General features: G+C 36.4%; 1 protein-coding gene across 2 annotated transcripts in view; it reads left to right on the plus strand.

The window, feature by feature from the left end:
* Positions 1 to 13,437, plus strand: part of SNF4 (sucrose nonfermenting-like protein) — a 268,765-nt gene that overhangs the window by 160,516 nt on the left and 94,812 nt on the right. For both annotated transcript variants that reach the window (XM_089402672.1, XM_089402673.1), the window contains exon 7: positions 9,042 to 9,179. In XM_089402672.1, the coding sequence (XP_089258798.1) occupies positions 9,042 to 9,179 (138 nt within the window). The remainder of the gene's footprint in view (positions 1 to 9,041; positions 9,180 to 13,437) is intronic.

The following is a 13,437-nucleotide window of genomic DNA, read 5'->3' on the forward strand; positions in this document are numbered from 1 at the left end:
GTTTTGTTCCATTGGAGTAGTAGGAGGATTGCATTCTGTCATGCCAACCCTGTTCAACAGATCTCCAATGTACTTCTTTTGAGAAAGAAATATGGATTTTGGATGTTGAGTTATTTCAATACCAAGATAGTAACGAACATAGCCCAAATCAGTCATTTCAAAACTTTTCCCCAATTCCTTCTCTATGGATGCAATGTAGCTTTCATTGTTCCCTATCAGCAAAAGATCATCTACATATACCACAAGATATACAACTGTTTTGCCAACTTTCTTGACAAATAAAGTTGCATCATCAAGATCATAATGTTTGAAATTGAGTTTCAGAAGATGCTCAGTTAGTTTTCATACCAGGCTCGCGGTGCTTGTTTGAGGCCATACAAGGATTTCACAAGTTTGCATACTTTTTGTTCATGTCCTTTCACAGCAAATCCTTCAGGCTGGGACATAAAAACATTCTCTTTTAGATCTCTATTCAAGAAAATAGTTTTTACATCCATTTGATGGACTTTCCAACCGTTCTAAGCTGTTAGGGCAAAGAGTGTCCGGATGGTAGCCCATTTTGCTATGGGGGCAAAAGTCTCCTCATAATCGATCCCTTCTTTCTGTGCAAAACCTTTTTCCACAAGCCTAGCTTTGTGCTTGTCAAGTGATCCATCAGCTTTATACTGGTTCTTGTAGACCCACTTGTAGCCAATTGGTTTGGTTCCTAATGGAGGATCAACCAGCGTCCAAGTGCCGTTCTTTGTGAGGGCATCATACTCCTTTTGCATCGCTTCTTTACATTCATCATTAGAAGCAACTTCTTTGAAGGAAGTTGGTTCAAAATCTGTAGACAAGTTCAATTCACAATCATAAGAAACATCCATATCAACAGGTGAATTAGAGTCATCTACATCACCTGCATTTTGCCGGTTTGAATTTCTAGTCCCTGTCTTTCCAACCTCATCAGGATGAACACTTTCAAGTGTCTTTGTCAGCCACTTTGGGGGACCTTTCTCAAATGGTCTAGGCTGCTCCGTTGATTGATTTGGGACTTTATCAAGATAGAGTCTCCAAATTCTATCAATCACATCACTTAAAGCATCATCCGTTGTTGGAGTTTTATGCGGGGGGAGAGTTCTTCAGAAGAAGATTTCACATGTTGATCTAGGATAGGAATCCCCCCCTTCAAGATGTGGAATCTGATTATTAAATTCTTGAAATGATTTTGCATTTGCGAATCTATCCAAGCGATCAAGTCGCTGCTCAACAACATTTTCAGTTTTGGATGATTCAAAAAAAATTACATCTCTAGATACAACAAACTTTTTATTGATTTCATCATAGAGACGATATGCTTTGGAGGTGTTTGAATATCCCGGGAAGATACACTTACGACTTCTTGCACCAAGTTTGTTTCTATGTACCTTTGGTATCAAGGCATAACAGGTGGAACCAAAGACCCTGAGATGCTTTACTGAAGGAATGTGCCCATACCACATTTCATATGGAGTCTTGTTTCTAATAGCATTAGATGGACATCTATTCTTTATATATGCAGCACATATAACAGCATCAACCCAAAACATTATTTTTACATTTTTGAAGAAGAGCATGGAGCGTACCATATTTAAGATTGTACAATGGAGCGTACCTTATTCTGTTGGGGATTATAAGGTACAATGGTTTGATGTTTGATCCCATGTTGGCGAAGATAGTTTTCAAATTCATTTGATGTGTATTCTTTTCCATTATCAATGCGAATAGACCGAATATGAGATTGTGCATCATTTTCAATCCATTTATGAAAGTTCTTGAATGTTTGAAAAGCATCAGATTTGTTCTTCAATAAATAAACCCAACACATTCTGGTGTAGTCATCAATAAATGTCATCATATATTTATTTCCATTTGCAGAAGAAACAGACATTGGACCACATAAATCTGAATGAATGAATTCAAGTTTTCTATGTGCTCTTGAATGTGAATCATGAAAAGATTGTTTGCTTTGCTTCCCTGGAATGCAAGCATCACATTGCTTAAATTTCCTAGGAATTATAGGCAAACCAACAACACCATTTTTCTTCAACAAGCGGAGGCTGTCATAGTTCAAATGTCCAAATCTAGCATGCCATAATAAACTTGATGGAAGTGTACCTTATTCATAATGAGAACTGTATGGGAAATGTTGTGCACGAGCATAAAACAGTGCGAAACACGCATGTAAAAGAATATCGAATGAATTGATTAACCTGGAGCAAACAACTCAATGATAATACAAAGATATTTACAATAATAGAAACATCAGGTTTCTATGTAGAATATAGAACAAACAGTTTCATCTAAGAAACTGCTAAAAGAATAAAAATAGAAACAGCTAAAAGACTGAGCATTACTAAATAGAAATATATTCTAATACCCTCCCTTAATGCTCAATCTATTTACAACACCAATAGACCCACGAAATTTTACAAATTTATCAGGACCAAGAGGCTTGGTGAAAATATCGGCGGGCTGCTCTGTTGTGGGAACATAGTGCAACTGAACTGAGCCGTCTTCAACCAGCTGTCGAATGTAGTGGCAGTGAGTTTCCACATGCTTTGTTCGTTCATGAAAGACTGGATTCTTGGCAAGTTTGAGCACTCCCTGATTATCACAAAACAAAGAAGTAGGCCCTGTCTGAAAAACATGCATATCTGCAAGCATACGACGAAGCCAAACTGCCTCACAGGCTGCCTTAACTGCTCCCCGATACTCTGCTTCTGTTGAGGAGAGAGCCACTGCCTGTTGCTTCTTACTAGTCCAAGTAACAGCACCAGATCCTAGACTAAACACATACCTAGCTGTAGATTTACGGTCATCAACCGAACCGGCCCAGTCAGAGTCAGTGTAGCCATTGAGAATAGGATTGGAGCTGCGAGTATATAAGAGGCCATAATCAGAAGTACCATGCACATATCGTAGCACCCGCTTTGCTGCTATCCAATGATCAGCTTTAGGAGCTGACATAAAGCGAGAAATGTAGCTTACTGCAAAACTGATGTCAGGTCTGGTAGCAGTAAGATAGATGAGACTGCCCACTAATTTCCTGAATAAAGTTTCATCCACAAGAGGAGAGGATGACTGTGCTGAAAGTTTGAGCCCTGGTTCCATAGGAGTCGTGGCCGGTTTAACACAGGCTGCAGAACAAATTCTTCACAGGTAGCCTTGAGCAAACAAATGCCAAACTTCAGAGATAAAGAAACAGGGAATAAGGGCCGAGACACATAACCTTAACAAATTGTAAACTGAAGCTGTCCAAGCTGTGCTGTATACACTGTTCAGGTCCCACCACTTCAAAAGAAAATCACAATAAACTTTTAATCAAACCGCTACGTAACCACGTGAATCTGGAAGATGGCGTCACTTGAAAATACCGTCACTGGAAAATCCCTGAAAAGATGCGTTATGCCGTCACTATGATCTGGAAACTACGTGGATCTGAAAATACCTTTATGTGGATATGTGCTGTCTCAGCTTCACGTTTACACTGCCGGCAAACACCACTCCACTTATGCCGTCAAACACCACGTCTCAGGTATGTCGGCAAACACCACGGATATATACGTCTCAGGTATATACGTATATATATATTTCACGAAAACAGTCACCGCCACAAAGTTATTTCCTTAATAAAACGATCATGCAAGGGAAGAATCCATTTCTGTATCGAGATGGACGACTGTAAGCTTTTATCACAGCGAGCAAAGCCGAGGCTAAGACTCAGTGAAGGCTGCCTGGCTTACAGAGGGCTCGACCTTAGAAAGGACTCAAGAGATTACGATGCAGAGAGATTTACTGTTCAAGAAATCTCTTAACCTTGCTCTGATACCATAAAACAGTGCGAAACACGCATGTAAAAGAATATCGAATGAATTGATTAACCTGGAGCAAACAGCTCAATGATAATACAAAGATATTTACAATAATAGAAACATCAGGTTTCTATGTAGAATATAGAACAAACAGTTTCATCTAAGAAACTGCTAAAAGAATAAAAATAGAAACAGCTAAAAGACTGAGCATTACTAAATAGAAATATATTCTAATAGAGCAGAGGTACCTTGTAACTTGAGAAGCATTTCTTCTTCTATTCCCCTCATGACAAGTGAGTGGTCAGATGCTTTTCTCACCTCAAGCTTGCCATCAAACATATGAATGGAGTGACCTTGCTGGCGGATGTGAACCAAGGACAACAAGTTTCTCTTCAGTTGTGGGAGATATAGAACATGATGCAGAAGAAAGTCTGGAAGACCAGGCAATTTAAGCCTGATTGTGCCAAGCCCTGATGGCTTGATTTTTGATTGGTCTGCAAAGTATACTGCTCCATCAACATTGTCAATAAATTCCTCAAAAAAATCTTTTCTATGAGTCATGTGGCAAGTTGCTCCTGAATCAAGCAGTCGATCATTTTTCCAAGAAGCAAGTGAAGCATTAAATAAATCTTCATTTACTCCAATATTACATTGTGCCACAACATAGTGAGCAGATTCAGGTGCTTTACCTTTGTTTGTGTCATTAGTTTTACCTTTCTGTTGGTTTCCTTGCTGCTTAATTTTGTCCCATGGTAACTTGCATGTAGAGGCATCATGTGATCCATTTCTTTTGCAGCGTATGCAGTGCAAATCTGCCTTTTCTCCTTGAGAGTGTCTGCCTCTGAAATATCTTCCTCTTACTCTTCGACCACCTCTTCCTCTGGAAGAATCTTGAGCAGGATTCTTTTCTTTATGAGCAAGGCACACAACCTCTTCAGAAGATTCAGGGGTTGTCTTCTTTCCAAAAGCTTTCTCTCTTTCAGCAAATTTTTTCACAAGAGAGTCAAAGGTAATATCTTTGAGATTTCCATTTTTTTGCAATGACTCAAGATAATTGGAGTAAGTAGGATAAAGTGCCTTGAGAAAGCGATAAGAGGAATATCCAATTCAACCTTAGTGGATTTGATATCATGGATTATAGATTTTACTTCGGATGCAAGAGCAAGAGGATCATTATTTTTTAATTCAAGAGTGAAGAGTTTAATCATCAATTGAACAACGTCAAGGGCAGAATGTGAGTCATAGAGTTCTTTCAGCGTTTGTAAGGCTTCGAAAGTAGTTGAAAATGGTGAAATATGGTGACTCACCTCTTCATTTACAGATGCTGCGATTAATGCATAAGCTTTGCTATTCTTATTTTCCCAAATGGCGAGCTCTTTGTCTGAGTTAGGTTGTTTTGGCTCTTTGTCTCCATCTCCAATGCACACTCCTTTCCACAACTCATTGAAAATGAGGGAGTGTTTTATCATCTGGGACCACTCAGGATAGTTTTCCTTGCCAGTGAGAACTATTCCCACAATGGATATGATTGAATGCATACTGTAACAAAAATTTCTGCTGCAAAAATTTACTCCTAATGGGAAAAAATATAATTTTGATATGACTGGACAACAAATTCAAATGTCAATACGCAAGATTGTAAATTCTCAAAACTGTACAACACATTTAACTGGACAACGCTCTGAGCTGGACATCGTAAATACACAAAAATTTACAGCGTATTCAACTAGACAGCGCTTCACTAGACAACGCATTCAATTGAGGTATATATAGTGCTATACAATGGAAGACCTTTGAATAAAATATCGTGGATCATAGCAATAAAATAGTGTCCCAATAAAATACCGTGGATCAAGGCAGGAGCTCAGCAATAAAATACCAATGCGAAGACATTCAACACATTCAACGTAATACGGTGCAGCGTATGCGTATAGTGAGTGTAAATGTATGGGCAGCACAAATATAAGAACTGTCGGAGCAGCGTAAATATAAGCCAAGATAAACAACACATTCAATGTAATAAGCAAAGAGAAGCCCCTGGCAGTCTCACATGACAGTGATGAGTCTTCCGAAAGTGCTGAGGTTTCTCAGTTGCGGGCTGTGGAAGGGAAGCGAATGGATAAGGACGAAGAACAAAAATTTGGGGATCCGGACTCTGAGAACAGATCGGAGTGGAGCGAAGAATCAATGGAGGCACCAGATAGTTTGTTCCCGCACCATTAAAATTTTTGACCCTTATCACAGCATTCCAAGCCGAGGTATGGAGCAGCTCTCGAGACAAGCCCATGGAGCACTCTTCATGAAATCTGCCAAAAAACTGCGTCCAAAACTTGAACTCAAATGGAAAAGCAATAGCACCAGCGTTCAATGAATTGCCGAGAGATATTTGAGCAATCCTTCGAATCACAACGAGAGTTTGATGGCAATCAAAAAGGGTTTTCGTATCAATTCTATTCACTATATCGAAACCTGCAGCCTCCGCAATCCCTGCCCTGAGGGACGTGTCAACTGTTAGGACGCGGAGAGCCCACAATTATGCACAGCCTAGGGAGCTCAGAGGGCGCAGAAAATGTCAGAGATTTGCAGCAGCGACTGTAGAGAGGGCAGTAGACAGACTCCATAGGGGGCAATGGACAGACTGCAAGAAAATGGCTTTAAGGAGTTACAAGACTAGAATGAGATGCCGAAAAAGAAGTTGGCTCTGATACCATGTCAGGCCAGGTAGTAACTCCACAAATTAATTCCTATTCCATTCCTTCAGGTTGGTCTTTATTATATACATGAGGGAGGGACTGTTCATTTCATCTCCCGATGACTGTTCATATTTCTTATTATTTATTTACATTAATTACATTCACCCAATCCTGATGATTAGGTGTCAACAGTCTGAAAGTAACTATTGCAAATTCTGTATGAATTCTTGTAATTAGGTGCAAAACAACAATCTAATACCATTGGGGTTTGTAAGGGAGTGCAGTAGCAAAATTGGTGCCGCCTCAGTGCAACTACAATGAGCTCAACTTAACATAAACATTCTATAAATTATGATGTGACTGAAAAGTTGGGAAACTCAGAAATAAATCAAACATTCATCATACAATCATGGCATGATAATATTTAAGTGGAAATCAACTCCTAATTCTCATTAATGAAATAAAATTGCATAAGAAGAATACGAAGAACATGGGGCCTTAAAGGTCAACAAATTAACCCCTTTACATTGTCCTGACATGGTATAGATAATCCAAGTGAAGATGAAGCATTCATGTCTGTCCATATTCTTCATTTGATATAATCTAAGTGAAGATGAAGCATTCATATCTGTTCATGTTCCTCGTTTTACAATAATTTGTAGAATTTTGGGGAAGTGGACGAGACGGAGCTGGAAGCTAATCAATTGTTACTGTTGGTATTCTGTGAGTGTTGATATACCAAGCTGTTTAACTCTGCTACCGTGTTCATGCTGTTTGGGTTTGTGTTTGCGACAGAAGTTAGTGTGCTAGGTTGCATGTCAAATATTAGTGTGAGCAGGCTTTTTTCCTATGCAACTGGTGATAGTGTAAGACTGTGTGACAAGGACCCCTTTACATTGTCTTGACATGGTATAGATAGTCCAAGTGAAGATGAAGCATTCATGTCTGTCTGTATTCTACATTTGATATAATCTAGGTGAAGATGAAGCATTCATATCTGTTCATGTTCTTCATTTTACAATAATTTGTAGAAATTTGGGGAAGTGGAAGAGACAGAGCTGGAAGACAATCCATTGTTTGGTACTCGGCCACTGTTGATATGCTTGGTTGCATGTCAAATATTAGTGTGAGCAAACATTCCACTTATGCAACTGGTCATAGTCTAGGACTCTGCGACAAGGAATTCTAGTTTGCTCATAACATTGCACTTTGTCACTTCAATCCGCTTTGAACGTTGACAACTGCATTGTGTTTTCTATGCTATTATACATCTCTGATACATTGTTCTAATCTGGGTTATCATACTTGGGTTATCATACTTGAAAATTTCCGCTTGGACCTCTTTTTAACGTGATTCCATCAATCAGGACCAGCTTATCTCTAGAGTCTAGACACTTCCAGGATTAGGCAACTCTCCATACTCGTCGGGGATCAAGCCCCTGGCCAAAGGATCTTGGGCAGGGTTTAGAACTTTGGAAGAAAACAAGGGACTACTCCACAAATAGCTCTACCTTTATTTTCTTTATGTTAGGTATTGAGAACTCTGATTGTTCTTTTTACAACATGGTACATTAATCTGTTTGGAATAAGGCTTTTTCCATAACTCATATCTTAACAAGTATTCTGTCCCTTGGTTGTACTTGGGCCATGAATCAGTCTGCATGTCATTTCGATTTCAACTAACATTGTTGCAGTGAAAATAATCCTTGATTTCTTTGATCATTCCAATATTCATTTTTAGCAATGCTACTTTGATCATTTTAGTGAATATATCGCTGAGGCCCCAGAATATACCTTATTGGCAATTTCAGGGAAAATATCAGAAATACTGGTAAACTTAAAATGATGAAAGATATTCATCGGAAAAAAGTGGAAAGTTATTGATAAATATCAGAAAATATCGCTTTTGAATATATTGCAATATGTTAAGGTGATCTTATTGCTGCCTTGATGATCTCATGATATTGCCTATATTATCATGATAGATGCAACTATGATTTTAGTGGTCTTCCCTTGTAGTATTTTTTTTCATGAATGAGCAAATTCGAAGTCATGCCAATCATATTTGGAGAACATCCTATGTGAAAGATAGAATTTACTGCACATTTAGCTATTATAGATGTAATACATCCAAATGAATGGAGAAATCAAAACAAAACATCTGCTAACTGGCATGGAAGTTAACGATATCTGAAGTACTACTCTTAGTCTTTAATATTTAGAGAATATAATATGGTTGTATGCTTCAGATAGTAATTTTTTGTATGAGCTAGATTCCAAATTTCCTGAGCTCGTGCACTCTATCAGCTTGAATTTCAGTGGTTAAACACCATATTTTTTAGATTAACAGATTCAAAAGAATAGATTTTTTGTTTCAAAAGCTATGTTGGTTTTAATTGTCAGGCTTGTGAATATGGTTCACAGTTTTCTGCTTTCCTCCACTGCAGAACTATTATAAGGATGGACTTGAGCTGAAGTTATTTGTGAATATCCTGTTCTTGTCTGTCTATTGCAGCTTGGAAATTATGGAGCAATTCTCTCGAAGGAAGAGCTTGAAACACATACCATTGCTGCTTGGAAAGATCAAAAGTTGTTTATTAGGAGACAACAATCTGATCAGTCTATGCCACCATTTCAGAGACGTCTTGTATATGTAAGTAAATGAGTTGATGCATGTAAATGCCACTTGGAATGTTTTCCTTTCCCAGTTCTCTCTTCTATTATTATTTGCAGTTCCTCTCTTCTTTTCTGTTACTATCACAAGTAGTGCACTTCTCAATAGGTTTAATTGCAAATAAATTCATTCATATAGAAATTTGAGAAGTCATGGCAATATTATTGGTGGTTTCCAGCGAATTGGTGTCCTGACCATAATATACTATAGTTAGTGGTATTGTTTTTTATAGTTTTATTTCGATTTCTTGATTTAAAACATTCTATAGAGTGCATAGTGATTGTTTTGGTTAGTTCATTGACTGATTTGACATCTTTAAGCAATTTAAATATAATTGTTTTGATTTTTGGGCAAGTTGTTGTCTCATATATGTTTAGCGTATAACAGTATTCAGATGCTAATAAAGTTACGACATACCTTAGTTTAATAAAATAGTGATATAAGAATATATGTCGTAAAAGTCATAAATAAAGTTATATCTTAATAATAAGGTGGTTGTATAGAAATCGTAGAAAGGGGTTTCATGTTAATAATGGTAATTGTCACTTGTGGTTACTTTACATGAGGTTATTTTTTTAGTCTGAGCTTTCTGCTTTATTCCAATTTATAATTTTACAATGACATAATGATTTCTCCTCTTCTTCATTTGTGTTTTCATTTCCAGTCTCTAACTTGTCTTCTTTCTCAACTTTCTAATTTTATAGTGTCTGTGACATCCCCTGTGGGATTAATTCCCCTTGTAAGCATTGTAAATAATTCCCTGTAATTATGTAATCATAAATTAAATGGCTGAGAGAAAGGGACACTGATTCCAGAGTTTGAGGAATGGAGATTGCTTGAGAAAATTGGTGTTATAAATGCTAGCCATGCGCTGATTGATATGTTTTTAATAGAGTTGATGGTGCATTAATATCAACTGAAAAGGACATGCCCATGTTCCTGTTGGGCGAAAAAAAAAACAGCAAGCCAAGAAAGGACCAAAACTTAATGAAGAAGTATGGGATGCGTTGGCCACGAGGAGGGCTTGCTCAGACCCATGAAAAGACAGATGGTTGGTCTTTGGAAATGACAAGAAGACACTCCTCTAGGCAGAGAGAGAAGGACCACAAGAAGAAGAGGCCTAAGAGGTCTAGTGGATCTTACCTAAGGGATACACATAGGAAAACAAGGGATGTCAAGAGGCTCCTATTGGAAAAGGAAGTGATGCATGATATGCATGGGAGCATGCAGAATAATTTTTTCATACAAAGGAAGTGATTGGAGGCCGAGAGGCTCATGTTGAAGTGAAGATAGGTCGAGAGTCTCCTGGTAACATTCTTCCATTTAGAAGGGGTAGAGTTAGTGCAAGGGAAAGAAAGCGAGAAATTCCTCATAAAGAGGAAGGGACGAGGAAAAAGAAATTCGACAGAGAGGGAGAATTCAGAGTGAAAACAAACCATTTGAAGAAGCCAAGAGGGTTTTGTAATGACCACTAGTCGTATATGCAGCGGAAATATTAAAATACTTTGCAGACAAAGACATCTATTGTAGGACATTAATTGTAAATTTATATATTGTATAAAGAATTGATGTAGGATGAGTACAAATGAGAATGAGGTGTTGTATATATAGCCAGGGTAAGTGCCCATTTACGAACAGGGATGTCTCTAAGACATGCATTTTCATCATTAACTAACTAACCATTAGTTAATTTACTTATTATTTATTATTATATTTATATTATTATGGTTATTATTTATTATCTATTTTTACATAATTTATGTTCATAACATTGCCTTCCCCTTCAAAAAGCTTTGTCCTGAAAGCTTTTTGATGAAAAGACTTTATCTCTTTTCCTGCTACGAGTGTCTTTCTTGTATCAGAACAATCATCCTTGGCGATACGAGTTGATATGATCTTCTAAGTGACAAACAAAACTGTCGCACTGAGAAGGGATCAAACCATCCTAAATTAATCTTCTGTCGAATGTTGCAATGACTGGAAACTTGTGATGAATTGTTATCACATGAATGGACTGCACTGACATTAGTATTCTTTGAAACATCAGGTTGTTGTTTTTGTTCTAAATACGTAGCTTGATTGAGTTGTCTACTCATGATTTAGATGTCGATAAGGAATTATAGTGATTTGATTTTCTCTTATCTTGTTTTTGTTGTTTTCTTGATTTATTTGAAGCATTGTTGTTGTTGAATTGATTACTAAATCCTCATTTGGAGTGTTCGTCGTTTGAATGGGAACCTCTAAGTACGTATTTACTTCGGTACGATTTGGATTTGCCCGAACTGTGAGATTAGTGGGATTGATGTTTATTTCTTCTTCCCCAACTTGGACTACTACATCTAGCGATTTTGATACTTTTTTTGCGACAATTTCTTCGAACCTATGCATCAATGATTTCTTATCATCTTTAAGTTTTTTAATTTGTTTGAGCATATTTTGGTTATAATTTTTGAGACGTAAGAATTCCTCATTTTCTGAGTCAACTTTATTTTGGCTTTCAAGCTTCACGTCTTTTAAACACTTGATTTGTTCTAATAATTTTTTATTAAGGTCATTTAAGCATAAATTCTCCTCTTCTTTTTTTGGTAGAGACTTTCGTTGAATTTTTTGTCAAAACTCTCTTTTTCTTGTTCTAACTTGTGCTTCTTAGTTTTAAGTTTTTCTTGGTTATGTCTGAGGTGCAAATTTTTTGTGATGACTTCTTCAAGCTCTTTTTGCTTTTTTGATATAGTTTTATTTTGTTGTTCTATTAATCTTGAAACAAGTAGTTTGAGATATCCTTAAAGTCTTCTAATGAAGATGTTATTGATCTTGATTTACTTGTTATGTCTCGAAATGTGACCATCTTCCCCTTATAAGGAAACATCACAACTTGTTTCTCTATGTTTAACATGAATGTACCCAAATCCTTAAACCAAGGTTGACCGAGTATGATGTCAATATCCATCTTGACAACATGAAATTGAGATATGTACTCATAATGACCTATTGTCACTTGTAAACCACTAATGTTACTTTTTTTGGTCAAAAATAATTTTCCTTGCGCCAATGCTTGGCTCTAGAATTAATAGCTGATTTGGCAAGTTAACGTTGATGTAATTTTTATCGTTTCTTGTGCTGATAGCGATATAAATTTCTCTTCCTTGGATACTTCCTTTTATTGTAATTACTCTGTGATCTGTAACTGAAAAACCTTTATAGGAAAATTGTCCTTCCTTCATCATTATAGAATTAGGCCCCATTTTCCTTTTTCTTTAAAAATGGACTTTTTAAAATAGATGCCCTTTTATTTGACGGACTTGAACACTTTTATCAATTCCTTTAACTTTTATTTTCCTCAATTATATATTTTTTCCCACTTTAAAATAAGTTAATATAGCTCCACTATTTAAATAAACTGCACATTATATTTACTATAATGCTTTTAAAAATACTCTTCCTTTGTTATAACTTGTTATCCTTATGTCTCTTTATAGTTCTAGATTTAACCCTTCATATAGTTTCATATATGGATTTTTTAAGTAACCTTCTATAATAATACCCTCTTTGTACTTATATATATTTTCAATAATTATATGACTTGATTTTTTTTTTTAAATACCCCTTTATAATATAAAACTTCTCTTTACATATATTTTATTTATAATTTTTTCTTTTTCTTTCTGAAAAGTTACAACCCCAGTGAAACATGGCTAATCACTTCTTTGGGGTATAATATAAAATATATGTCCACTTATGTGCCTTTGGCTCAGTTAATTTTCTCTATGTAAAAAGTAAAACTTATCATTGGCATAAAGAGTTTTTGTATTCTTTTACCTTGAAAATACCATGGGCAATTACCATGGGTTGCTAAAACCATGGGCTTGTCAACCACTTAATGAACAATCAAGATAATATTATCTACTCTTCCTTCTCTTACGTATAATTTTAAAGATATTTGAAAATATCCCCTCTTAACTTCATCATGCACTATTTGTCAATAGTGTATAACCTTTTTATATATATGAATGTTCTCCAACAAAATTTACATCGGACTATTTTTTTTTTTTTGAAATCATTTTTTTTAATCTTTCCATGTGGTTTTATTTTCTTTTTTCTTTTTTTTACTTCCCTTTTGTTTGTTTGTTTAATGGCCAAAGCCCTGAATGAAGAAATTGGCGAAACAAAGAAACTCCAACTTTGTGTAGTGAAATTCTTGAATTGTGACGACACCAAGGTTGACGAAGGATTAATGACC

This window comes from Pinus tabuliformis, chromosome 2_1 (genome assembly GCF_031772625.1).
Source record: "Pinus tabuliformis cultivar Carrire ecotype Pingquan chromosome 2_1, CPIR1, whole genome shotgun sequence".
NCBI lineage: Eukaryota > Viridiplantae > Streptophyta > Pinopsida > Pinales > Pinaceae > Pinus > Pinus tabuliformis.